We start from the raw sequence: 25,723 nt of genomic DNA on the forward strand, positions 1-25,723 counted from the left end.
GCTACCACCTGCAGTGCTGGTATCCCATATGTGTGCCAGTTCGAATCCCAGCTGCTCCCCTTCCTATCCAGCTCTCTGCTATGGCCTGGGAAAACAGTGGAAGATGGCCCAAGTCCTTGGGACCCTGCACCTGTATGGGGGACCCGGAAGAAGCTCCTGGCTTCGGATTGTGACAGTTCCAGCCATTGCGATCAACTGGGGAGTGAACCAGTGGATGAAAGACCTTTCTCTTTCTCTTTCTCTTTCTCTCTCTCTCTGTCCCTCTCTCTACCTCTCTACCTCTCTTCTCTATGTTTAACTGACTTTCAAATAAATAAATCTTAAAAAAAAAAAAAAAAAAAAAAAAACCTGACAGAGGTCCGGTGCCATGACAGAGCAGGTAAGGTTACTGCCTGCAATGGCAGCACCCCTCATGAGCACCAGTTCAAGCCCCAGCTGCTCCGCTTCTCATCCAGCTCTCTGCTGTGGTCTGGGAAAGCAGTGGAGGATGGCCCAAGTGCTTGGGCCCCTGCATCCACATGGGAGACCTGGAAGAATCTCCTGGCTCCTGGCTTCAGATCAGCTCAGCTCTGGCCATTGCAGCCATCTTGGGAGTGAACCAGTGGATAGAAGATCTCTCTCTCTCTCTCTGCCTCTGCCTCTCTGTCACTCTACCTTTCAAATAAATAAATCTTTAAAAATCCTGACAGGTAGTTTTGCGTTCTTCAGCAGGTGACTTAGAAGGTATCTCAACTAAGTCATTCTCAATCACTCATAATATTTGCCTTGACCAATCAAGTCAAAATGATGTGGGCAGGTAGGTAGCTAACATGCAGAGAGGAGCTGAGGGCGTGCCTGAGCTGTGCACAACAAATCCAACACGCCTGTGGATCAGCACACCCATTCCCCATCATGCACCTGTGCCTCAATTAACATTACACAGGAGACATCCGTGACACTTCAAGATTCCCAAATCTCAAGTCCCACACCCAACTCTATCCTATTTGAATATTCGATTAGGCCCTGCCCTGAACACCACCTCCTACCCTACAAAAGGAGGACCCCAGCATGGGTGGTGGCAGCTCTTCCTTCCCAGTGAAGACAGACTGCATGTGCTCACAATGGAGTGTGCACTAGCTCTTTAAATAAATCTGTTTTCCTAGAAGAGGCCCAGCCTCCTGCCCTCTTTGATGCTTACATTCAACAGTAAACATGTTTTTCCTTTCTAATCACTACTTTTAGCCCATTTGTCATGTCCCTTAGAAGACTCAACATTAAGATATATTGCAATCTTAATTAGAAATTCCTTGCCCCCAAATTTACAATATGCATAATGTCTTCAATCCAAAAGAATCATATAAATATTAAATAAATGAAACAAAAACTCAAGAGTTTAGCCAGCGTTGCGGCTCACTAGGCTAATCCTCCACCTGCGGCACTGGCACACAGGGTTCTAGTCCCGGTCTGGGCGCCGGATTCTGTTCCGGTTGCCCCTCTTCCAGGCCAGCTCTCCATTGTGGCCAGGGAGTGCAGTGGAGGATGGCCCAGGTGCTTGGGCCCTGCACCCCATGGGAGACCAGGAGAAGCACCTGGCTCCTGGCTTCGGATCAGTGCTGTGCGGATCAGTGCTGTGCGCCGGCCGCAGCGCACCGGCCGTGGCGGCCATTGGAGAGTAAACCAACAGCAAAGGACGACCTTTCTCTCTGTCTCTCTCTCTCTCACTGTCTACTCTGCCTATCAAAACAAACAAACAAACAAACAAAAAAAACACCTCAAGAGCTTAATCAAAATCTCTCAACTACTTAGTCCTTAAGAAAGACTGTTTTATTAATTTGCTGACAACAAGAGAAATACATTGCAAATGTATTCAACTTTGGGTACAAAAACAAACACAAACTTAAAAAGACTTCAGTCTATGGCCCACATAAAAAAGGAACAAAGACTGAGCACATACTATAACTACCAGAGCAATGATAATTTCACAGTATCAACAAAGTTTAATCTGTACACTGAATACAGTGTGGAGACAGAAATGCAAAACCACTATAACTTAGCGATTGAGAACATTTTTTGTAAATACTCACTTTTTCACTAGGATCATATCCCACTGAACCGAGACCACGGGACACCAATAAGTGCTGTCTTGAATAGTGTGGAACATGCTATTAAAAAAAAAAAGTTATAAATATATAAGAATGGGCTTTAAATATTGCTTTCAGGATATTTCTTCCAGTTTGTTTCTAAAACAAATGTGTTATCAATCAATACATGCAGCTCTACACAAAACATAATGATGTAAGGGAAATCTTTACTACAGACACTTCTCCTTGGCACTTGGAACAAAAGGCATCAAGACAATCCCCAGGAACATGTGGTCATGCGGACTGAAAGATACAGCATGGTCAGAAATGTCACATTCCACACAGAACTTTAGGAATCACACAACAAGATTCTTGGCCTCAAGGATCAACATCAATATCAACCGTGACCAGAGATAAGAAAACATTTTTTATTTGCTGATGACTGAAACATGACTTCTTATTTTACTTTTTCTTGTATTAAAGTGGTTTGGCTAATAAAATTAATAACAATAATAATAATCAAGTCTACATCTAATCCATTATAAACATCTGTGGAGAAAATATGTTTTACCACATTAAAAAGACTAAAAAAATTATAGCCAAGGTTGAAGACAACAATTTTCCCAGTAGTCACTAATAAAGCTAGACTGAGAAAAGGAAGAGAAAAAAAATCAATGAAAGACAACATGTACAACTCTTAGAACTTTCTAAGAGGATAACAATACAAATGTCTTCATACCAATACTGTAAAATGAACTCAGAGTTGCATAACAAGTTACAAATGTAATCTCTACATAAAAGTGAAGGTAACAGATATGAAAGACAGACTTTATAAAATAGTCTTTACAGGGTGGGTATTTGGCACAATGGTTAAGACAGAGCTTGGAATGCCCACATCCTATGTCTGAGTGCCTGGGTTTGAGTACCAGCTCCATTCCCAATTTCAGTTTCCTGTTAATGTGCATGCTGGGAGGCAAGAGATGGTGACTAAAATAACTGGGTCCCTGCCACCCATGTGGGAAGCCCAGATTGAATATTGAGTTCTTCACTCCTGGCTCTGGCAACTGGGAAGCGAAATAGCAGATGTAACACTCTCCCTCTCTGTCTCCCTGGTAAATAAATAATCAAGGTAGCAGAACCAAGAAAGCAGCTGAGTAAGAGGTTCCACTGGGCAGCCACGAGCAGAAACACTGAAGTGAACAACTACACACACACCAAGTCCTGGTCACAAGACTACAGACGTAAGAGTGGAACACAGTACCTCATCTCGTTATGCTCCTAACTAAAGTCACACTGAAGAAAGCAAGAAGAAAAACACTGGCCACATCACACCTGCCCCAACTTCAAGAAGCTCGGCTTGGGCAGATGCCTCCCACGTGGGAGAGGGAGAACAGACTGATGCTCAAGGCTTGGCTCCCTGCAAAAAACCTGGTCAAGCCGAGCCCACTGACCCCTGCCCCCAGGCTCACATCCTGGGAGTGAAGTTTGGAACCTCCACAACCAGGGGGCCTTACTCACCCCACCCCCAGGCTCCAGAGAAAGGAGAGGGAGTTTAGGACCCGTCTTGGAGCTCACAATTGGGTCTACTGCATAGCTAAAGCCCATCAGACAGGACCTCTGCTCCAAGGGGGTCAGACTCATTTTGGCAAGTATCACTGCCAGCCTCAGGTGACTGGGTGGACACCCCCCAGAAGACTTCATAGGGACCCATGATTATGAGACCTATGTGTGACCAGACTATGGCTAGTCTGGGTGGCCATGGGGCCATCTTTAAACTCTTCCCAAACCTGGGCAGAAAGCAAGGGGCCACGGGACTGTGCTTGGGGGCTCAGTGCTAAGCTGATAAAGCCAAACACTGGGCAGATCCTAGCAGTGTCCGCCCAGAGGCAAGGGCCTATGGACAGTCTCTAGACTTGCCCCAGGATCAGGGAGAGACCTGCACCCTGCTGAGACAGACCTCTGAGGCATGTGTCACCTACAGCCTCCTGCAGGCCTGGGGCGCACCCCTGAGGTTACACAGGGCCTGGTGACTATGAGACCCAGCTGCTACCCACCTAGAGGCTGCCTGAGTAGCTGAGAGGCTACCTTTATCAGCCCTCCTACAACTTAGGACAGACAAGGACAGTTTTGGCACTCGGCACCAGGCTAATAAAACAGAGCATTAAGAAGGTTCTAATGGTCTCTGACCCAGACCAGTGCCTGCAGACAAAGCTTCCGGACCTGCTTCAGTGCACAGTAAGTTCCATGGTCCTGGCTGAGCAGTCTTACCTGCCAGCCGACACCACCAGTGGCTGACAGGTACAGCACTGGGCAGTGAGCCCAGTGGCAGGGAGAACTTCGGACTTACTCCAAGGCAGCACTGGTCTTGGCAGGCTCAGGGTTCCTGATGTGGCAGCAATCAACACAGGACAAAGAATCTGAGCCTACCACAAGAGGCTTGTCCAACAAACTGCCATTTTTTAGGTACTATCCCAGTGTTATAGTTACTAACATATCAACCGCAGATTTGGGGGATACTGTAAGATGCAGTAAGTTAAAAAAAAAAAAACAGACCTGGGGCAAACCACAACTTAGAGTGCTATCTACTACTGAAACAGCTTCAGTGAAGTACCTATAGGCCTAGAGGAAAAAAAAAAAAAAAGACAACTGAGAATTTCTAGAAAGATCGCCACAAAGCCAAATTACTACACTACTCCTTCAATGTGGAAATGATACTGTATACCAACAAACACCAAGAACTTCCAGAGAACCATGACTTCACCTAAGGAACAAAATATAAAGACAGAACTGACTACATAGGAACCAAAATTTCCAAATCCTCAAATGAAGATTTCAAAATAGCTTGTTTTATAGAAAATCAACAAAATTCAAGAGAACACAGAGAAATGATTCAATATGCTAAGATAGAGATGTGATAGATCAAAGTCATTAAACAAAATCAAGCAGAACTTTCAGCTGAAAAGTACATTTAGTGAAATTAAAACACACAATAGAAGGCAATAATAGCAGAACAGATAAAACAGAAAAATTGCTGCATCTGATCTGACCCCCTGAATCCTGTTCTATTCACGACAAAGTATAAGGGCAACAAACGAAAGAGAAGGGGTGATATTACCAAAGTTTACTGAGAGAACAGAGGGGCAGAAACTCCCGCTAGCCACAACAGAAAGAGTTCTGCTACAATATACTAGTGGGGCCTTATATATGTAAAACATCAAAGGATTTTTCACAGATTCAAGAAAGAATTTATCTTAGGACATGTCAGGAGTAGTTTATCTTGACCATACTCCTGAAACTGGTCATGGACATATGGTCACCATCAACGGGCCACCTGGCCATTTGCGCCAACTGTGGCGCCAGAGCTGGTGGTTCCTAAGTGATGAAGCCCTTTACGCTGCTGGTGAGGCCCTGACATCCCCCCATCCCCCCATCCCCCCCCCCGCCGACAGCCATCCCCAACTTCTGTTATGAAGAAGTTTTGGCTGATTCCTGCTGAACACGGTTATCATGGGGAACTGGCAGCCAGGGACTCCATTGGTGGGAAACATCAAAGGGTCCATGGCAATAGGCCTTGAGTGTGTCAGCAGCATCAGCCATAGGTGGGCAACTCTGTAAGAAAGCAGCCGTACAAAGCAACCTAGGATACAGAGATACAAATAACAGTTTGTATAGGGATACAAATACAAATAATAATTACTTGGATACAGGGTCCAAAGAATAGTAAGATAAGTAGTGTGTGTGTGTGTGTATATATATATATATAGTATAAACTATATATACTACTATATATATATATATAGGTCCTAAAAAAGGCCACCACCATGATAGTCAGTGCCGGTCTCTAAATCACTTGAAAGTTGAAATATGAATTTTGTTAACTTTTCTGTGTATTTGAACAATCTCACTTGAAATTAAGTTTGAGTTGTCTGTTAAATTAGAGCAGCATTTTGTTGTTGTTGTTGTTTGTTTGTTGACAGGCAGAGTGGACAGTGAGAGAGACAGAGAGAAAGGTCTTCCTTTGCCGTTGGTTCACCCTCCAATGGCCGCTGCGGCCGGCACACCGCGCTGATCCGATGGTGGGAGCCAGGTGCTTCTCCTGGTCTCCCATGCGGGTACAGGGTCCAAGCACTTGGGCCATCCTCCACTGCACTCCCCGGCCACAGCAGAGAGCTGGCCTGGAAGAAGGGCAACCAGGACAGAATCCGGCGCCCCGACCGGGACTAGAACCCGGTGTGCCGGCGCAGCAAGGCGGAGGATTAGCCTAGTGAGCTGTGGCGCCAGCCTAGAGCAGCATATTTGTAACACCTCCCAACACCCTATTTTATTTTTTAGTAGTATATAATCCATAGCTACATGATTTTGTAAAGTCCTTTTGGTTTTACTTATCATTAATCTATGATAAAGCAGTTACCAGGCAAGCAGGCATAAGAACCCTTTTTCTGCAAACTCTCTGCTTCATTTAGCTTTCTTGAGGGCTGACATCAGCGACTTCATTTTTATTCTCTTCTTGTGATCATCCTTTTTAAGCACCCACTTGATCAAATGTCTTGTGGCTGGCTTTTATTTGTCCACCTTTTATATGCCAGGTTAGATCTGACCTAGTTGTTGATCTGGTCCCATATAGGAAGGGAAGTATTTCATAACCAGGAGTCAGTGTCAATAACCTTTTCAGCTACATTTAAGTTACATAGAGGTTCTAAGAGAAGTTATAACTATACCTGACAACTATTGCTGAAGTCCATTGCTAGATTGATGGTTATTTATTTGAAAGTCAGAGTTATACTGAGAGAGGAGAGGCAGAGAGAGACAGAGTGAGAGAGAAGGTCTTCCATCCGATGGTTCACTTCCCATTTGGCCACAACAGCCAGAACTGCGTCGATCCCAAGCCATGAGCAAGGAGCTTCTTCCAGGTCTCCCACACGAGTGCAGGGACCCAAGGACTTGGGCCATCTTCCACTGCTTTCCCAGGCCATAGCAGAGAGATGGATCAGAAGTGGAACAGCTGAGATTAGAACCAGCATCCATATGGGATGCCAGCACTACAGGCCAAAGCGTTAACCCACTGCACCACAGCGCCAGCCCCAGCATTTACATTTTTTTAAAGATTTATTTATTTATTTGAAAGGCAGAGAGAGAGAGAGACAGAGAAGAGAGGCAGGAGAGAGGCCTACCATCTGCTGGTTACTCCCCAAATGGCCACAACAGTCAGGGCTGAGCCAGGCCAAAATTAACCCAGGAGTTTCCTCTGGATCTTGCACATGGGTGCAGAGGCCCAAGCACTTGGGCCATCTTCTACTGCTTTCCCAGGCCATAGCAGAGAGCTGGATCAAAAGTGGAGCAGCCGGGACTGAACCGGCGCTCATGTGAGATGCCTGCACTGCAGGCGGTAGCTTTTCCTGCTACACGACAGTGCCAGCTCCAGAGAGTTTAACTTTTAAAACTCAACTGTTTCTAACAATCAGTACAGAACAGATGAGATTACATTAATAAAAGACAAAATCTGTGTCTCCTTGATAAGAATTAATACATGAAATCATGCCATCACTTTGAAAATTTAGCTGAGTCAGAACCAGAAAGGAAAACAGCATAGGGCAGAAGAAACCTTGCTGCTGGATCAAAGCATCAGATTTTAGTTTGCTGTCAGTGTACCTTTGAGAACAGTGCTCAGTTTTTAGAAACTCACATAAACAACCTTCTTTTGATCTCAGCCAAACTAATCTCACACAGAATTTATCTTCCACAAGCCTTTTTTTTATTTCCACATTTTTATTAAATTTTCACCCACTATATTTAAACTATGGTCAGGGTATAGTTTAGTTCCCTACACTGTAACAAGTACCTGTCACCTATTCCACACACCTTTTATAACATTCTTATATTTCCTCACTTAACTGTCCTAAACTGTTTCTGTCTTCTTACAGAACACCAGCTATTTTATTTTAGGACAAATATCTTTGTAACCAATGTCTTTTTTTATCCAAAAAATTCTCTTCCCTTCTTAATCTTTCTTACCAAGAATACATCCTTAGAACTTTTTGAAAAAAAATTTTGGGGCCAGTGCTATGGCAGAGCAGGTAAAACTACCACCTGCAATGCCAGCATCCCATATGGGTGGTGCTGGTTCAGGTCCCAGCTGCTCCACTTCTTATCCAGCTCTCTACTATGGCCTGGGAAAGCAGCAGAAGATGGCCCAAGTCCTTGGACCCCTGCACCCTTCTGGGAGACCCAGAAGAAACTCCGGGCTCCTGGCTTTGGACAAGCACAGCTCCAGCCTTGGAAGCCATTTGGAGAATGAACCAGTGGATCCAAGATATTCTCTCTCTCTCTCTCTCTCTCTCTCTCTGCCTCTGCCTCTCTGTAACTCTTTCAAATAAATAAATAAATCTTTTTTTTTTTTTAAAGAAAAGAACAATGAACTATGAATAGGAAGCAAATTAACTTTATTATTGTATTCCAATAAAAGACCAAGACTACCTCTGATTTATTCCAAATATTTCCAATTAAGAGTTAGAGTACTATCCCCAATTTTTTTATTTTTTTTTTAAGATTTACTTATTTATCCAAAAGGCAGAGTTACAGAGAGGGAGAGGCAGAGCCAGAGAGAGAGAAAGAGAGATCTTCCATTTGCTGCTACACTCCCCAAATGGCCCCAACAGCCAGGCCTGGACCAGACCAAAACCAGGAGCCTCAAACTTCATCCAGTTCTCCCACATGGATGCAGGAGCCCAAACACTTCGGCCATCTTCCACTGCTTTCCCAGGCGCATTATCAGGGAGCTGGACTGGAAGTAGAGCAGCCAGGACTCGAACCAGTGCCCACATGGGATGCCAGTATTGCAGGTGGTGGCTCTACCCACTACACCACAGCAGAAGCCCCCATCCCCAATCTTACAAATGAGAGCCAGGTTGTAATGGTTACCAAGACATAAGCACAAATTTGTGGAAAGTCTTGAGTTATTTTTATTGGAGACATTAAACAGTGACACTTTCCATTAACATTAATGTCTACGCATACATATAATTTGGGGGCCAGCATTGTGGCACAGTGGATTAAGCTGCCATTTGCAACACTGGCAACTCATATGGGTGCCAGTTTGAGTCCTGGATTATCCACTTACAACCCAGCTCCCCGCTAAGTGCCTGGGAAAGCAGCAGAAGATGGCCCAAGAATTCCCACCCACATAGGAAGCCTGGATGGAGCTCCTGGCTCTGGCTCCGGCTTGGCCCAACACTGGCTGTCACAGTCATTTGGGGAATGAACCAGTAGATGGAAGATCTCTCTCTCCCTCTCTATAACTCTCCCTTTCAAATAAATAAATACTTTTTAAAATATATATATAATTTGTGGTGGAAAAAAATGACAGTTTACCAAGAGTCTCCTTACTCCTCACTGATGCAATCAAACAAAAATCTAGTCTTTTTCCACCTTCATCAGAATGGTCATAATCTATAATTTTTTTAAAGATTTATTTATTGATTTGAAAGGCAGTTGCAGAGAGGCAGAGGCAGACAGGGAGAAGTCTCCCCAAAAGGTTGCAAGTGGCCAGAGGTGGGCCGATCCAAGGGAGCCAGGAGCTTTTTCCAGGTCTCCCATGTGGGTGCAGGGGCCCAAGCATTTGGGTCATCTTTTAGTGCTTTCCCAGGCAATAGCAGAGAGCTGGATCAGAAGTGGAGCAGCCAAGACTCAAACCGGCGCCCATATGAGATCACAGCACTGCAGGTGGCAGCTTTACCCGCTGTGCCATAGTGTTGGCCCCCAAGAATGGTCATAATCTAGCAACTTCACTGTTAGAGCAAACTTAAGAGGATAAAGATTATGCTTCTCCCCCAAAAATTGTGCGTTTATAGCCTCAGCCAATGCAGAAAACAAACTCTTTGGTAAAAGAGGCGGCATAAACCAAACGCACATCTGCAAGAGACAAAATATAACCTGTACAAGCATCTTCAGTATTCTAACTGGCTTTGGAGAATTAGGAATAAACAATAAAGCCTCTATCCAGGGGAGGGAATGCCCAGGAACGCAGTACTGGGCATAGGAAAGAACTCAGGATCACAAGTCCTCATGTACTCCCTCATGCTATCTCTATGACTCCAACAAATCAGTTTAACCCCTCAGCTCTCTGCTAAGAAATGAAAGCTCTCAGATGACTTTTCTCTAAGGTCCCTTACTAAGTTACACCACTCCACTATCACTGTGAGATTAGCACATGTGCACGACAGCCTCTGAGATTTACTAATGGACAGGCAGTACATTCTAACAGAATAGGGAGACCAAGAAAACAGTGGCACAGATCCCAAGTATTTACTACTCTGAGGCTACTCACAATGACAAAAGGCTGAACTACCTACCCAACGGACATAAAGCTAATTCACAGATTTTGGTAAGTATAAATTATCTAGGTTTCTAGGGTACTTTTTAGAACAAACACCTCAGAACATTTGGGCTCCATCTCCTATCTCCATAGACAAGCTCATGAAAATTGGACAAAACAAACCTGGATCCACCAGAAGACAAGAGTTTCAATCCCAGAACAATTCAGAAAGTGCTAAGTGGAACCAGCATTTAGCTGGCATCCAATATTGAACTGTTTGGGTTCATTTCTGGACTCTACCTTCCTGCCAACGCAGACTCTAGGAGGCAGTGGTAATGGCTCAAGTAGTTGGGTTCCTGCCACCCATGTAGAAGACGTAGATTGAGCTCCTGGCTCCCAGCTTCCAACTACAGCTTGGGCTCAGCCCAGGCCATTGCAAGCATTTGGGGAGTAACCCAGGGGATGGGTCCATGTGCATTCTCACTCTCTGCCTCTCAAATAATTTTTAAAAACAATTGTTTGCGGCCGGCGCCGCGGCTCACTAGGCTAATCCTCCGCCTTGCGGTGCCGGCACACCAGGTTCTAGTCCCGGTCGGGGCGCCGGATTCTGTCCCGGTTGCCCCTCTTCCAGGCCAGCTCTCTGCTGTGGCCAGGGAGTGCAGTACTTGGGCCCTGCACCCCATGGGAGACCAGGATAAGTACCTGGCTCCTGCCATCAGATCAGCGCGGTGCGCTGGCCACAGCGCGCCGGCCGCGGCGGCCATTGGAGGGTGAACCAAAGGCAAAAGAAGACCTTTCTCTCTGTCCCTCTCTCTCACTGTCCACTCTGCCTGTCAAAGAAAAAAATATATATATATATAAATAAAAAAAATTGTTTCTCTCTGTCTCTCTCTCTCACTGTCCACTCTGCCTGTCAGAAAAAAAAAAAAAATTGTTGAGTGGTCAAGCCCTGAGCTGACTCAATGTATACTGCATTTACTTTCAGGAGATTAACAGTAACACAAAACTAAAATAAAAAACACCTACCCCATACAGTTCTTTCCTTTTTTACAGATTTACTTATTTATTTTGCAAGTCAGAGTTAGAGACAGAAGGATCTTGGTTTTACCAACACTAGGCCATAACACCAGCCCCACCATACAGTTCTTAAAACCAAATCTAACGCAAGCTATAAGATTCAAGCACTGTTATATATCAAGATTCTAACTGGAATTCCCTTGTCACAAAATTTATAAAATGCATAAAATTTATAAAATGTCTTCAATCCACATGAATTATACTCTATAAATAGTAAACAAAAATTTGACATTTTTATCAAAGTCTCTCAACTGCCCAGTTTTTAAAAAAATAAGGTTGTACTAGTTAATCTGCGAGAAACACATTAAAAATATACTCAACATTTAGTAAACATGAACACAAAATTTAAAAGACTCAGGTTGGGTCAAACACACAATGAAAAAAGAAACAATGTTGAACATCTATAAAACAGTGGCTGGCACTGTGGCATAACAGGTAAAGCCACTGCCTGCAATGCCAGCATCCCATCTGGGCACCTGTTCTAGTCCCCACTGTTCCACTTCCAATCCAGCTCTCTGCTGTGGCCTGGGAAAGCAGCAGAAAATGCTCCCAGTCCTTAGGCTACTTTACCCACATGGGAGACCTAGAAGCCAAGACCTTCTGGCTCTTGGCTTCAGATTGGCCCAACTCTGGCTGTTGCGGCCATTTGGGGAATGAACCAGTGGACTGAAGATCAATTGATTCTCTCTCTCTCTCTCTCTTTCTCTCCTCCTTTCCATCCTTCCCTCCCTTCCTCCTCCCTCCATCTCCCTCCCTCCCTTTCTCTGGAACTCCGCCTTTCAAGTAAATAAATAAATCTTTATAAAACCAATGATGATGCTAGGATAATGAGTAACTGCATGGCACTAATAAAACTTAATGTAGAAGAAGATACACCATGACAGCTACCTGAGAAAAATTTGTTTTGGAAAATTTCTGTTACTGTTCAAAACTACTCTTTTTGGGTGCTGGCACCATCACCTGCAACATCAACATTCCCTATGATTGCTGCTTGAGCCCCAGCTGCTCCACTTCCAATCCAGTGCCTTGCTATTGTGCCTGGGAAGGCAGATGATGGCCCAAGTGCTTGGGACCTTGTCACACATGTGGGAGACCTGGATGGTGTTCCAAGCTTCTGGTCCCAGCCTGGCCCAGCCCTCCCTGGCTGTTGCGGCCACTGGGAGAGTGAATCATCAGATGGAAGACCTTTCTCTCACTGCCTCTCCCTCTGTAACCGTACCTTTCAAATACATAAATAATAAATAAAAAATTCAAATAAAAAATTTTAAAAAAAACTTGGTTCTAAAGCTCTAACACTATATTTTAGATTCATTATGAAAGAAAAAAGCACACAGATTATATACATGTAAATTTATAATAATGTGGCCCAAGTTTGAAAAGTTACAGATGCCCCTAATTACCCAGTAACTGGACTCAGAACCTGCAAAAGCAAGCGGAAGTGTAACAACAGAGCAACTACTAAGGGAAAGCATTAGTCTGGGCCCCTCCCATAGCAAGTCTGAACTGGTTTGGAGTCAGCGCTATAAACACTCTGTTCATGTTTACTCCTAGCAGACCTTGATACAAATCCAAAACTGAACAGTGCAGGTCCCCCCCCCCCCCAAAAATCAGACTTTTGTAAAGTTACAAAAGAAAATTTATTTTTTAAAAAAGGATTTATGAGCTACTGGTTTGAGTCCCAGCTATTCCACTTCTGATTCACCTCCCTGCTAATGGCCTGGGAAAGCAGGAGATGGCTCAAGTATTTGGGCCATTGCCGTCCATATGGGAGACCTGGATGAAGTTCCTGGCTTCAGAAGCCTGGCTCACCTCTAGCCACTGGGGTCATGTGGGGAGTGAACCAGCAGATAGAAGATCTCTCTATCTCTTCCCCTCTCTCTGTAAACTCTGCCTCTCAAATAAATTAAATAAATCAACCTTTAAAAAGATTGAATTATATGCTTGAAAGGCAGAATGACAGATCTTCCATCCTCCGGTTCACTTCCCAAAATGACCACAAAATAGCCAGGACTGGGGTCAGGCTGAAGCCAAGAGCCAGAAGCCAGGAACTCCACCTGGGGCTGGGTCCTTGTCTGCTGTCCTCCCAGGCACATTAGCAGGACGCTGGATTGGAAGCAGAACAGCCAAGACTTCACTAGGTGCCCCAATATAGGATGCTGGTAGTACAAATGGCAGCTTAACTCACTGTGCCATAACAGCAGCCCCAGAATATTTCTTTTCATTCAGGGAACAGGTTAGTAGAAATCTGCTAATTTGGGCTTCTACACAGACTCTTCACACTTGTTGTCTTTGTTAAACATAATTATAAAACAAACTACTAAAAGTCCAATCCAAAATTCTTTTAAGATATTTCCTCAAAACAAAAGTTCTCAGGAAAAACTTACATGATTCCTTTTGTGGGGAGCAACCCGGACTGGACTGAGTTACTGGAATTAAGACTTATTCTATGCATCTGCTCTCCCACAATATGGCGCTGGGAGAGGAGAAAACAGCTTCTACGCAGCTGCCTCTTGCCAACTTGAGTGATGACCTCCAGGAGCTGATCCTGCTCCTGATTGGAGGAGAGCAGCGTACTCGGCGTGTGGGCAGCCGAGTTGGGATTGGCGGAGGAGGACTATAAAGGAGGAGAGAGACAGCATGCACGAGGAACATCTAAGGGGAACATCTAAGAGGAACACCTGTGCAGCCCCCGAGAGAGCCGGCCAGCGGTGTGCCGCTTCCCCGCGGAAGTGGGGAATGTGGCAGGGGGAACCGCCCTTCCACGGAGGTGGAAGGGTCGGTAGCCAACCCGGGAAGAACCAGCAGCAAACCCGGGGAGGGCCGAGCAGACCAAAGAACAGCGCAGGGTCCTGTGTCGTTCCTCCACGAAGAGGGGGAGCGACACCTTTTACAATAACTATTTAGTATCACAGTCAAAGGACAGGTCAAGGTGTACAAAATGACTTCCCAGTAACATTGCCACTGTTTTCCTTCGGAATAAAAATATCTTGTACCTTCCACACATAGAAATGAAATGCCTACTAACAGTGGGCACAGGTGGCAGGACCCCAGAGACCCAAGACCTAGGTCAACTGTTAATTCCACTGCTTCACTGCTACAAGACAGAGTCAATCACTTCTCTCTCCATTCATAAATGTAGGCAACAACAACTCCCGAATTCCTAAAGAGCTGTTAAAAGGAACAAATGAGTCTCATAAAGCGGCCCCCCAAAAAAAGGTATTACACAGGAACTCAATACAACTATGCAGCAGTCCCCCAGAATGTGAATGTAGTCACTAAGCACTCTGGTCTAGACTCAGCTCTGACCTGGCTTCATATCCTGACTCAGAAATATCCTCATCTGCAAGCTGGAGTCAAGGACAGTACTGACCTGGGTCCTCATGCTGTGATGAGGATTAAACAAAAATGTACTAAATACCTAGCACTGCAACAGGCATTGTGGCACAGTGGTTGCTGCTGCTTGGGACACCAGTCTCCATACCAGGACGCCTTGTCAGAGTGCTGGCTCCCCAAATTCCAACCCGCTAATCCTGCTAAAGCACACTTCAGGAGGCAGCAGATGATGGCTCAAGTACTTGTGTCTCTTCTACCAATGTAAGAAACGCAGATTTAGTTTTGAGCTCCTGGATTCAGCCTGGCATCCCACATCACGTTGTCAATTCGAGTCCAGGTACCTCCATTTCCCACCCAGCATCCTGATAATACATTCCACAAGGCAGCAGCACTTGGGGCCCTGCCACCCATGTGGGAGACCTGCATTGAATTCCAGGCTCCTGGCTTCAGCCTGGTCCAGCCCCAGCTGTTCCAAGCATTTGGGGAAATAGCCACCAAATCAAAGATTCTCTCCGAGCATCTTTCTCACATGTATCACTCCGTCTTTCAAAGAGAAGGTCGATTTTTTTTTTTCAAATATCAACAAAATGGTACTGCTTTTAGACAAACTGGATGCCTCCAGCCCTTGCAAACAGGGAAACAAAGATCCTTTTATAAGGTAAACTATCTCCTACTTTCAAGATAGGGCATCATGTAGCAGCCAACTGGTAAACCCACTTAGTAATTTTCCTAAAAGAAAAGTTTAATCACTATATTCTGCCAAAACCAAGCCTGCTAATGTTGTTAATACACCCACAGTATCATTCAGGTGAATACTACCCATGATTCTGTGGACAAGCTAATTCTCTATCAGCTTGTATTCTGCTTACAAGAAGAAACTGATTGCAAACTGTTGAAATCTTTACTTAGTATAGAGCTGGTCTTCTATATACAAAGTCAATTAAAAACAAACCTTGGCCGGCGCCGCGGCTCACTAGGCTAATCCTCCACCTTGCGGCGCCGGCACACTGGGTTCTAGTCCCGGTCGGGGCACCGGATTCTGTCCCGGTTGCCCCTCTTCCAGGCCAGCTCTCTGCTGTGGCCCGGGAGTGCAGTGGAGAATGGCCCAAGTACTTGGGACCTGCACCCCATGGGAGACCAGGAGAAGTACCTGGCTCCTGCCATCGGATCAGCGCAGTGCGCCGGCCGCAGCGCGCCGGCCGCAGCGGCCATTGGAGGGTGAACCAACAGCAAAGGAAGACCTTTCTCTCTGTCTCTCTCAGTGTCCACTCTGCCTGTCAAAAAAAAAAAAAAAAAAAAACCTTAATGAAGAATGAGATGGGAGAGGGAGTAGGAGGTGGGATGGGAGTAGGGGTGGGAGGGTGGGAATGGAGGGAAGAACCACTATATTCCTAAAAGCTGTACATATGAAATTTGTATTCATTAAATAAAAGCCTTCTAAAAAAGAAGAACTGATCATCCCAAGTGTGCGTTAGCAGAGCTCTTACCCAGGCAAAGTCAGCCCTGGCAAACGCTGCGTCTCCAGCCCTTCCAATGCCCTCGCTTCCCTGCTTCCTGACCCGGAGTGCCAAAGTACCAGCTGAGTGTTTCAGAATTTTAACAGACTTTAAGTGATCTTTTAAGGGACTGTCTTCAATGAAGACCCCAGGGATGTCAGGCCATTCCACCTCCACACAGCTTCTTTTTTCAACACACTTTGCGTGGTCTTCAGGACCTGGAGTGCCATCCCCAGGTCCACTGTCTGAACACCTCACAGGAAGAGTACCTGGGAGACACGGTGACGTCGCAAGATTCCCCAGGCCCTGCCTCTCACTAAGGTAGAGCACCAGGAAGTCTCATCACCAACCCAGCCAGTCTGCTGAGCCACTCATGCCCCGCTGCCGGGCTGCTGCTGCACGGCTCCTCGCCTTGACCATTTTCCTCAACCACACAGGAGTTCTCCATCAAGCCTGAAAGGCAAGGACTAACCCAGGGCTCAAAAGGCATCTCCTCATGGTGGTGCCAATTCAGCTGCACGATCTGTCCAATGTGGCAGCCACCAGCCACCTGAGGATCCTGAGCCCTTGAAATGGGACGCAGTCAAATTTAAAGGTGCTCAAGAGTAAACTACACACCAGATTTTGAAGACTTAGTACCAAAAAAAGGCAAAGACTTCACTGGCAAATATTTATATTTTACATGTTGAGATAATATTTTTAACATATTGGGTTAAATAAAATGTTAATTTTGCATCTTTTTACCTTCTGAACATGAGTCTACAAAATTACAGTTCACCATATACAATGTTTCTGCTTCACAGGGATAATTAGACTACTCTGCACCAGCATAACCTAGAGGGCTGAGGGCTTGTTGAAACACAGGTGCTGGGCTCCACCCTCCGCCTTCTGGCCCTAAAGGCCTGGGGTATGGCTGGACAAAGTGCATCTCCGACACGTTCCCAACCAGAGCTGCTGCAGCTGCTTGCCACCACTGGAGTGCTCCCCGCCTCTGGGATTTAGAGCGGCCCTGTGGGGAAAGACTGAAGCCGGACTCCGGCTGGGGTGCCCCTTTCCTTTGCTTTCTCCCCAGCCTTGTCCCACTTCCTTCACTCTTCTTGGCCACTTCCTGCACAAAAGCCTTTCTCAGGCTCTGCTACTAGGGAACCTGGCCATCTCCCCTCCACAGGACTGGTTTCACACAACTCGAACCTTCACAAAGTGCCAGGATTCACACCAACTACCAGAGGAAATACCCATGCAGTTTTTGTAAAATGAGTAATAAGGAAATTGTCTGTCGGATTGCTAGCCGCCCTGATACTCCTATAATGTATTCTATCCCACTTCAAGTCCTGTTTATCCTTTATGTTATTATGTTTCTTCTTTATGCTATGCAAGTAGAGTCAAATAGCCTACTGCTCTCTTCTTTTCCATGCCTGCTATGAAGATCAAGCTAGTTTTTATGACCTTCTTTTTACTACTATGGTTAATACAGTATGATAAACGTATTATCATATGTCATATTCTCATCACAGTGCTATTCCCAAATTATTATCATTTTGAATTAAAGAATCTCCTTCTCTGTTATTTAGGCTGACAGCCATTATCCTACTCTTTGAGCTTTCCTATTTATGTGAACACTATCAATGCACACTATCAGTGTCCTCTATTCACACAGAACCACAGTGATGGCAGCGGTGCTCACGAAACAGTGTCTGGGATATAGCAGGTGTAACAGGGTTGGATGGTGGCCCTCACAATGATGTGTACATGTCCTAGAACCTGCAAAAAGGGGTCTTTGTAGATATAATGAAGTAAAGGATCTCAAGATGAGATCATCCTGGATCCTGCCATGGCCCTGAATCCAATGACAAACACAGCTTTTGTAACAGAAAGACAAGAAGACACACAAGGAGGAGGAAGAAGAGGCCACGTGAAGGAAGAGCCTGCAGTGCTGCCACCAGAAGCCAAACCTCAGGATCTCCGAGGCATGCAAAGATGCTCCCCTATCGCCTTCAGAGGGAGCGTGGCCCCACCAACACCTTGACTTCAAGCTCACCCACTCCAGAATGCCACGAATTCCTCTTGCCTTACGCCACCAGGTTTAGGATGCAGGCAGCCTTCCAGCTCCTTGCTAATGTGCTGGGGATGCAGCAGATGATGGCCAAGTACCTGGGCCCCTGCCACCCATGTGGGTGACCTGCATAGAGTCTGGCCTAGCCCTGGCTGTTTCGGCCCTTTGGGGAGTAAACAGTGGATGGAAGATATCTCTTTCTCTCTGCCTCTCTCTATATATCCTTTTGCCTTGCAAATAAATAAATCCTAAAAAAAAAGTTTCCAGGATAAAAAATACCACGGAAAGTATGCCACATGCATGATGTATTACTTTTCCTGAATAAAATTACAAGTCTGTATCTTCCAGCATTTTTGAAATTCTCTTTTACTTTGATCTTCTTTTATTGGTCCCATTACAGTCTGTGGTATTTTTTTATGAAAATGTCAGTGGACATTTAAAATAAATTAAAGAAACTAATGTTTTTAAATCACTCAATACCTTATCTTTCAAAAAAAGATGTAGTTTTGCTTCAACCATTGAAGCATATCTTCACACAAAAGCAACAATTTGGCACAGGACACTTTGCTGTGCTATGAAATTATTCTCTTTAAAGAACAATGGCCTTCTCAATCTTTATTTTTATTCCTTGACCTCTTTGTACTTGGGACCCAGTGAGCAGACATGTTGTCATTTTTTTTCTGGTCTCCTCAGTGCATACCGTGATGCTTGGGGCTTACAAGACACTGCCAACACTTTTTGAGCAATGGGAGCTAGATCTCTGCTTGAATGAGGGACTACAAATGACTTCTAAAGTTCTTCCCCTGTTTAGTAATACTATATTACACTGGCTCCTCTCAATCCATTCATTTAAACCCTATCAACTCTTCTTCCAAACCCTAATTTAAGACTACAGGATGGAGTATTTATTCAATTAAATATTAACACACTCACTACATCATTCAGGACTCAAAAAAATAAATCTCTTTCAAGAAAATAAAGGTCACTATTGGAGCCAGCATTGTGAAATATTGTGAAATAGAGGGTACAGCTGCTGCCTGCAGCACCGGCATCCCACGTGGGCACTGGTTCAAGCCCCGGTTACTCCACCTCAGATCCAATTCCCTGTTAATGTGCCTGGAAAGGCAGTGGAAGATGACCCAAATGTTTGGGACCCTGCCACACACATGGGAGACCTAAAAGAAGCTCCTGGCTCCTGGCTTTGGCCTGGAACAGGGCTAGCTATTGCAGCCATCTGGTGAGTGAACCAGGGGATGAAAGCTTGCGCTCGCACTCTATTTCGCTCGCTCTCTCTCTCTCTCTCTCCTTCTCTCTGTAACTCTTTCTTTCAAATAAATAACTGTTAAAAAAAAAAGTCATCATCTTTCTCCCCATTTAGCAAAGAGCTGTAGAAGTTTTTATCTCAGTTCTAAACCTCTTAACAGAAAGAAATCCAAAAAATACACGGATAAATTCACAAATATCTGTAAATATTTTTATAGTTTTTTAAATGTATATTTATTTGAAGAGACAGAGTGAGAGAGAGAGAGAGAGGTGCCTCCCATTCCTCTGGTTCATTCCCTAAATGTCCACAATAGCAGGTGACGGGCCACACTGAAGCCAGGAGTCAGGAACTCCATCCAGGTCTCCTATATGGGTAGGAAGAACTCACGTACTGCAGCCATCATCTGCTGCCTCCCAGTGTACACATCAGCAGGACGCTGGATCAGAAGTAGAGGCACTGGGGGCGAACATCATGGTGTAACAGGTTAAGCCACCGCCTGTGACACCGGTATCCCATAAGGGTGCCAGTATGAGTCACAGCTACTCCACTTCTGATCCAGCTCCCTGCTAATGTGTCTGGGAAAACAGCAGAGGATGGCCCAAGAGCTTGGGCCCAAGTCATCCAAGTGGGAACCCAGATGAAGTTCCTGGCTTCCACCAGGCCCAACCCTAGTGCATGCGGCTATTTGGGGAATGATCCAGCAGACGGACAATCTCTCTCTCTCTCTCTCTCTCTCTCTCTCTCTCTAACTCTGCCTTTCAAATAAATAAAACAAACCTTAAAAAAAAAAAAAAAAAAAAAAGTAGAGACAGAACTGGAACCCAGGCATTCTGATACGGGATGCAGGCTTAACAACTGCACCAAACACCCATCCCCACAAGCATTTTATTACACCAGAAACTGATTTGTGTAATCACCTTAGAAGTGCTTTGTTTGTTTGCTGTTGTTGTTGTTGTTGTTGTTTGACAGGCAGAGTTAGACAAAGAGAGAGAGAGACAGAAAGGTCTTCCTTTTTCTGTTGGTTCACCCCCCAAGTGGCTTCTACGGCTGGAGCGTTGTGGCCTGCACACTGAGCCAATCCAAAGCCAGGAGCCAGGTTCTTCCTCCTGGTCTCCCATGCGGGTGCAGGGCCCAAGCACTTGGGCCATCCTCCACTGCACTCCCTGGCCACAGCAGAGAGCTAGCCTGGAAGAGGGGCAACCGGGACAGAATCCGGCGCCCCAACTGGGACTAGAACCCGGGGTGCCGGCGCCACAGGCGGAGGATTAGCCTAGTGAGCCGCGGCGCTGGCCAGAAGTGTTTTTTCCCAAATGATTTGTCAGAAATTTGCCAGTATGTTGGAAACATTTACCTCTGGGCAATTCTGAAGCACTAAGGCAAGCTTAAACATTCTTTTCCATGCATACTGATACAAAACCAAATCAAAGATCTCAAAGAACCTACAGCTTAAGCACCACACAATGAGTCCATAATGCAAGGGAGAGATAATCTGTAATTGGAAAAGCAAGACTTTGGAATTATATTATCCAAGGTTAAAATTCTATCTCAGCCAATTGTGTACTTAAATTACTTAACCACTCTGAGTTTTATTTCCTCTTCTGTAAATTGGGATTTTTGACCTAGTTGCTACATGAATTTAAATACATATATATATATATGGAAACTAAGGAATAAAAAGGTCTAGCAAAGCATAGCAATTACCATAAACCAACATCTTGGAGCCAATGAATGTACACAAAATTTTAAAACTGGGTTTTAAGCGGAATGTGTTAAGAAGCTGATACACACAACAACTAAGTAAAGACTAAAGGGTGAACTCTACAAATACCCTAATAATAATAATTTTTTAAAAATCTGCTAACTGGCTAAAAGGCAGGCCAGGATTCTCTAGACTGGAGTCTAGGGTTAGCTCTCTGCTTTCCAACCAACCGAAAGGTTTGCAGAGTGGAGGGAAGGATGGGAGGGGTTAAAATCTTCAAAAGCGTCTGCTTCAAACAGACTGGGGGCACATTTCAAGTTCATGGAGGGAAGCAGCAGCTCAAGTTCCAGTGCAGCAACACTGAACTTCGACAGCACTTCCCCTCAAGCAGGAGTTCTTTGCTGGCACAAACATAATGCTACTCTATTGTCAAGCATTCATACCTATTGTGTCAACATTGTCCGGACAAAGTATAGTCTCTGCTGGGACATTAAACCGAAGAAAACAGGTAAGAAAAAAATCAAAGCTTATATATTACAAGGTAAGTGTGTAACAGCAAGTACAGTAACAACTTTCCTCTCTCTCTCTCAGCCTCCCCAATCTAAAATGTCAGTGTCATCCCTCCCACCTCCAGCATCAATGGCTTCCAACGGCGTTAAGATAAACACCAAACCTCAAAACAGGATTGACAATGTCCACCAGGGTCTGATTCCTGCTTCCCTCTCCAGCACCTTCTCATCTCTGCACCAGGGACTCAGCAGGCTCTTCTCAGATCTTCTAACCTGTCATTCCCTCTGGCCACAGGACCTTTGTATGTATTATTCTCTCTCACATAACATTCATCTATCTTTGCCTAGGAAAAGGTCACCTCCTCCTTGAAAACAGATCGCAATTCTCACTTCCAAAGGAAAACACTCCCTTACCTCACGCAGTATGGTATGATTGAGAGCACAGGTCCTGGGGTTCCCAGCCTTAGGTCTGCACTTGCACGCTCTACAGCTTTGAGCAAGTCACACAGCACTTTCTGCTTCACTTTCCTCCTCTGTCAGCAGAGCATATACGGCTGCTTAAGGACTACAGAAAATATTTCAAGAAAAGCCACAGAGCAGTATCTGCTACAGAGTTCCAGATCACCTTGACTTCGTCAAATTCCTCTACTTTGTTACAACATCAGGACCTCTCCCCTACACTTACTTGTTTCTCCCAAGTAGACTATAATCTGCGGCATTAATCATAATTAATCCCTAGAGCTGGAACACAGGAGGCATTTAACAAAGATTGACCCGGGCAGGGAAAACAGCTGAACAAGAAGCTGAAGCCCAGCAAAGGGACCAGTCCTATACACAAAGCCCCCTGTGTAGGAGTCCAAAGTCCAAGGCTTTCCACTACACCGCGCCTTCTCCTAATGAACACATTATGTGTCTTACAACTACAAGTGATGTGGCCAACCAAGATGGAAAGATCACAGAGTGGGTTGGGCATTGTGGCAACAGCTGGTCAGGCCACTGCTTAGAACACCTACATCCCCTATCAGTGTGCCAACTGCAGTGCCGGCCACTCTGCTTCTGAGCCTTCTTCTTAATAATGCACCCTTGGAGGCAGCAGTCGATGGCACAAGTGCGTGGGCCACCTCCCAGGCAGGAGATCCAGAGGAAGTTTCACAATCTTGCTTCCACCTGGCCCAGCCCTGGCTATTATTACAGGCATTTGGGAGTGAACCAATAAATGGAAGATTTTCTCTTTCTGTGTCTGCTTTTCAAACAAATAAACTTCTTTTAAATTCACAGAAAAAAATTTTTTTAAAGATTATAGAATGATAAATATTAAAAATCAAGAACCTTATGACCACCAAAGAAGGATGTACTTTTCTCTGAAGGGAGGAGAGAACTTCCACTTTGCTTATAGCCTTGTCTAAATACTAATGGAGATTGTGGATTTAAAAGGCGTCCACAGCCTAGGAAGCTCATGTCAAGAGCCTCAGGTGGTCACTGACATCATACGTAAGAGTGTTAATTGTTAAATTAACAACAGGAGTCACTGTGCACTTCCCATATATAGGATCTCTGTCCTCAATGAGTTATAAGAATTAACTATAAAACTTGTTCTCAAATAGTGTGTGTGCATGTGTGTGTGTGCAAACTGTTGAAATCTTTATTAATATAAAGTCTGTCTTTTGTGTATAAAGTTAATTGAAAATGAATCTTAATAGAGAAAGGGACTGGGAATGTGAGAGGGAGGAGGAGGTGGGGTGCGAGTGGGGCTGGGAGGGTGGGTATGGGGGGAAGAATCAGTATATTCCTAAAGCCATACTTACGAAATTTGTACTCCATAAATAAAAGGTTTCTTTAAGGGTGAAAAACAACCGTGTGCCAACAGAGAACAGCAAGAGCATTCCGAAGCGAACACCAAGGACACACAGGTGCAGCTCTGCCTCTTCACTCTGCCCAGCCGGCCTCAGCTCAGCAGCAGGGGGCAGATCATGCCTAAAGCGTCTTCCGGTTCTAAATTTCAGAGACAGCAGTTCATGTTATGCTGCCTTTTTCAGAGTTTTCTGCTTTTTCTTCAAAAGTTTAACAAGTACACTGAGCCAGCTGGCAGGTGTTCAGGGCGCCTTCACTTTTAAAGAACTTTGTTCTTTTGTCACTTTTAAAGTCACTTTGTTCAAGTGACTTCATAAACTCAGTTAATACAGTAGGTTAGGCAGTCTATGCCCAGAAATAACTAGACTTCACATGCAAGGAACAGAGTAAACAGGAGCACACGAACACTCCGACCGGCAAGGCAAGCAGCCAGGCGCCTGGGTCATGCAGAACACAGGGTAGATGTGTTTAGAATCCGGCTAACCACCACGCAGAAAAGAAAAATAAACTCACAGGGCACAGTCACATACAGTATGACGCGGTGTCACGGACTAAGGCAGGCGTAGACCGCACTGGCACCCCGACTCCTCACAGCACTTTCAAAGCCCAGACACACTCACCACGCTAACTGCCGCGCCGCACACACACACGGAAACCGCCCCAGGCCAGCAGCCGCACGCCGGCCCGGCAGGGCAGAGAGCCGCCGGCTGCCAGCCTCTGCTAGGCCGCTGCGCTCCGGGATCCTCGCGGGCCACGGCGGCCACGGGGGATGCCCCGTCGGCCCGCCCTAGCGTGGAGCCCGGGGGGCGGCACGAGGGCCGCGGACACCGGTGTCCCCAGGCGCCGCCGGAGCAGCGGGACGCAGCCGGCGCTGCCCGCTCCCCGACCACTGAGGAGCTGTGTGAACAGGAAGCCCACGGAGCCCAGGCCGCCGGAGCCCCGCCGCGGCTCACCTTCAGGGTCCTCAGAGCCGCGCTTCGCATCAGCTGCTGCGGCGGCAGCCTCCCACGCCGCCCAGCCGTAACCAGCGCTACTGCCCCTACCCACAGCCCCGCCATTGCAACCCCGGCGGACCGGCGCTCGGCTGACCTCTGACCCCGCCGAGGGGGCGGAGAAGGGGAGCGCCTGGGCTCCGGCCAATCACAAGCCGAAGACCCTAAGCCCCGCCCCCTGCTGCCCGGGGAGAGGGAGCCAAGAGGGTCGAGTGGAACCGCCGAGGCTGGGAACCAGGATGGGAGCCAGGCTGAGCCGGAGCGAGCTAGGACCCGAGGGAGCCGGAGGGCGGGCCGATGCGCTCGACCTTAGTCCGGCTACAGGCCGCTGACCCGAGGCAACCCCGGGAATGGGAACGGCAGCCTGCTCGGGGTAAAGCCGGCTGTGTCCCGGCGGCCGCTGGGCAGCCCAGGCGCAGCCGTGCCCTGAACGTCCGTGACTCCCTTGAAGTCGGGCCGCCCTGCGGCTGTGAAATCGATTCCTAAACATCGAACCGAGGGAACGTGGACAACATAAAAAAAGTTCTCGGTCTAGAAATCAGATCCGAGCTCACCTCTTCTCTCTCAGTCCAAGCTGGAATCCGTGTTAGCGCAGCCACTAAGCCGGCTCTTGGGCTGCTTGCCTCCAATTCTGTGCTGCTCAGCTCTGCAAGACCCCTGCAGCTGACGCAGTATATGCCAGAGAGAGCCACTCAGCTAGTAAGTGTTTAACCGGGGCTTGAGCTCAAGTCTGCCTGCAGTGTTCATGAACCAGGCACTTGTTTCGTTGTATCGTTTTGTTATCCTGTGTTAATTTTCAAACACAAAAAACAGAAAATAGCATTGTGATAACCCAGGCACCCCTCGGTTTCATTTTGTCACTCCTCTTTCATTTATTCCTCCACCCCACCCCACCCCACCCCTTTTTTAAGCTTTATTTTCACTGATTTGAAAGGGAAAGAGAAAACAGAAAGAGGGAGAGCCAGAGAGAGATCTTCCATACACTGATTCACTCCCCAGAGGGCCACGATGGCTAGAGCTGGGCCAGGCTGAAACCAGGAAACCAGAACTCCAGGTGACCCATGTGGGCGGCAGGGGC

At 46.1% G+C, this 25,723-nt stretch overlaps 1 protein-coding gene across 8 annotated transcripts in view; it reads right to left on the reverse strand.

The window, feature by feature from the left end:
- Window positions 1-24,746, reverse strand: part of PCCA (propionyl-CoA carboxylase subunit alpha) — a 432,698-nt gene extending 407,952 nt beyond the window's left edge. For all 8 annotated transcript variants that reach the window (XR_016212709.1, XR_016212708.1, XR_016212710.1 and 5 more), the window contains exons 1-2: window positions 24,607-24,746; window positions 2,064-2,141 (exon numbers count right to left, since the gene is read on the reverse strand). Coding sequence is in view for 5 of the 8 variants with exons in the window: in XM_070048637.2 (XP_069904738.1) it covers window positions 2,064-2,141; window positions 24,607-24,711 (183 nt within the window). In the remaining 3 variants the exon portion in view is untranslated. The remainder of the gene's footprint in view (window positions 1-2,063; window positions 2,142-24,606) is intronic.
- Window positions 24,747-25,723: the final 977 nt, after the last annotated feature.

Source organism: Oryctolagus cuniculus, chromosome 9 (genome assembly GCF_051225735.1).
Source record: "Oryctolagus cuniculus isolate XC-2025 breed Fujian yellow rabbit chromosome 9, ASM5122573v1, whole genome shotgun sequence".
Taxonomy (NCBI): domain Eukaryota; kingdom Metazoa; phylum Chordata; class Mammalia; order Lagomorpha; family Leporidae; genus Oryctolagus; species Oryctolagus cuniculus.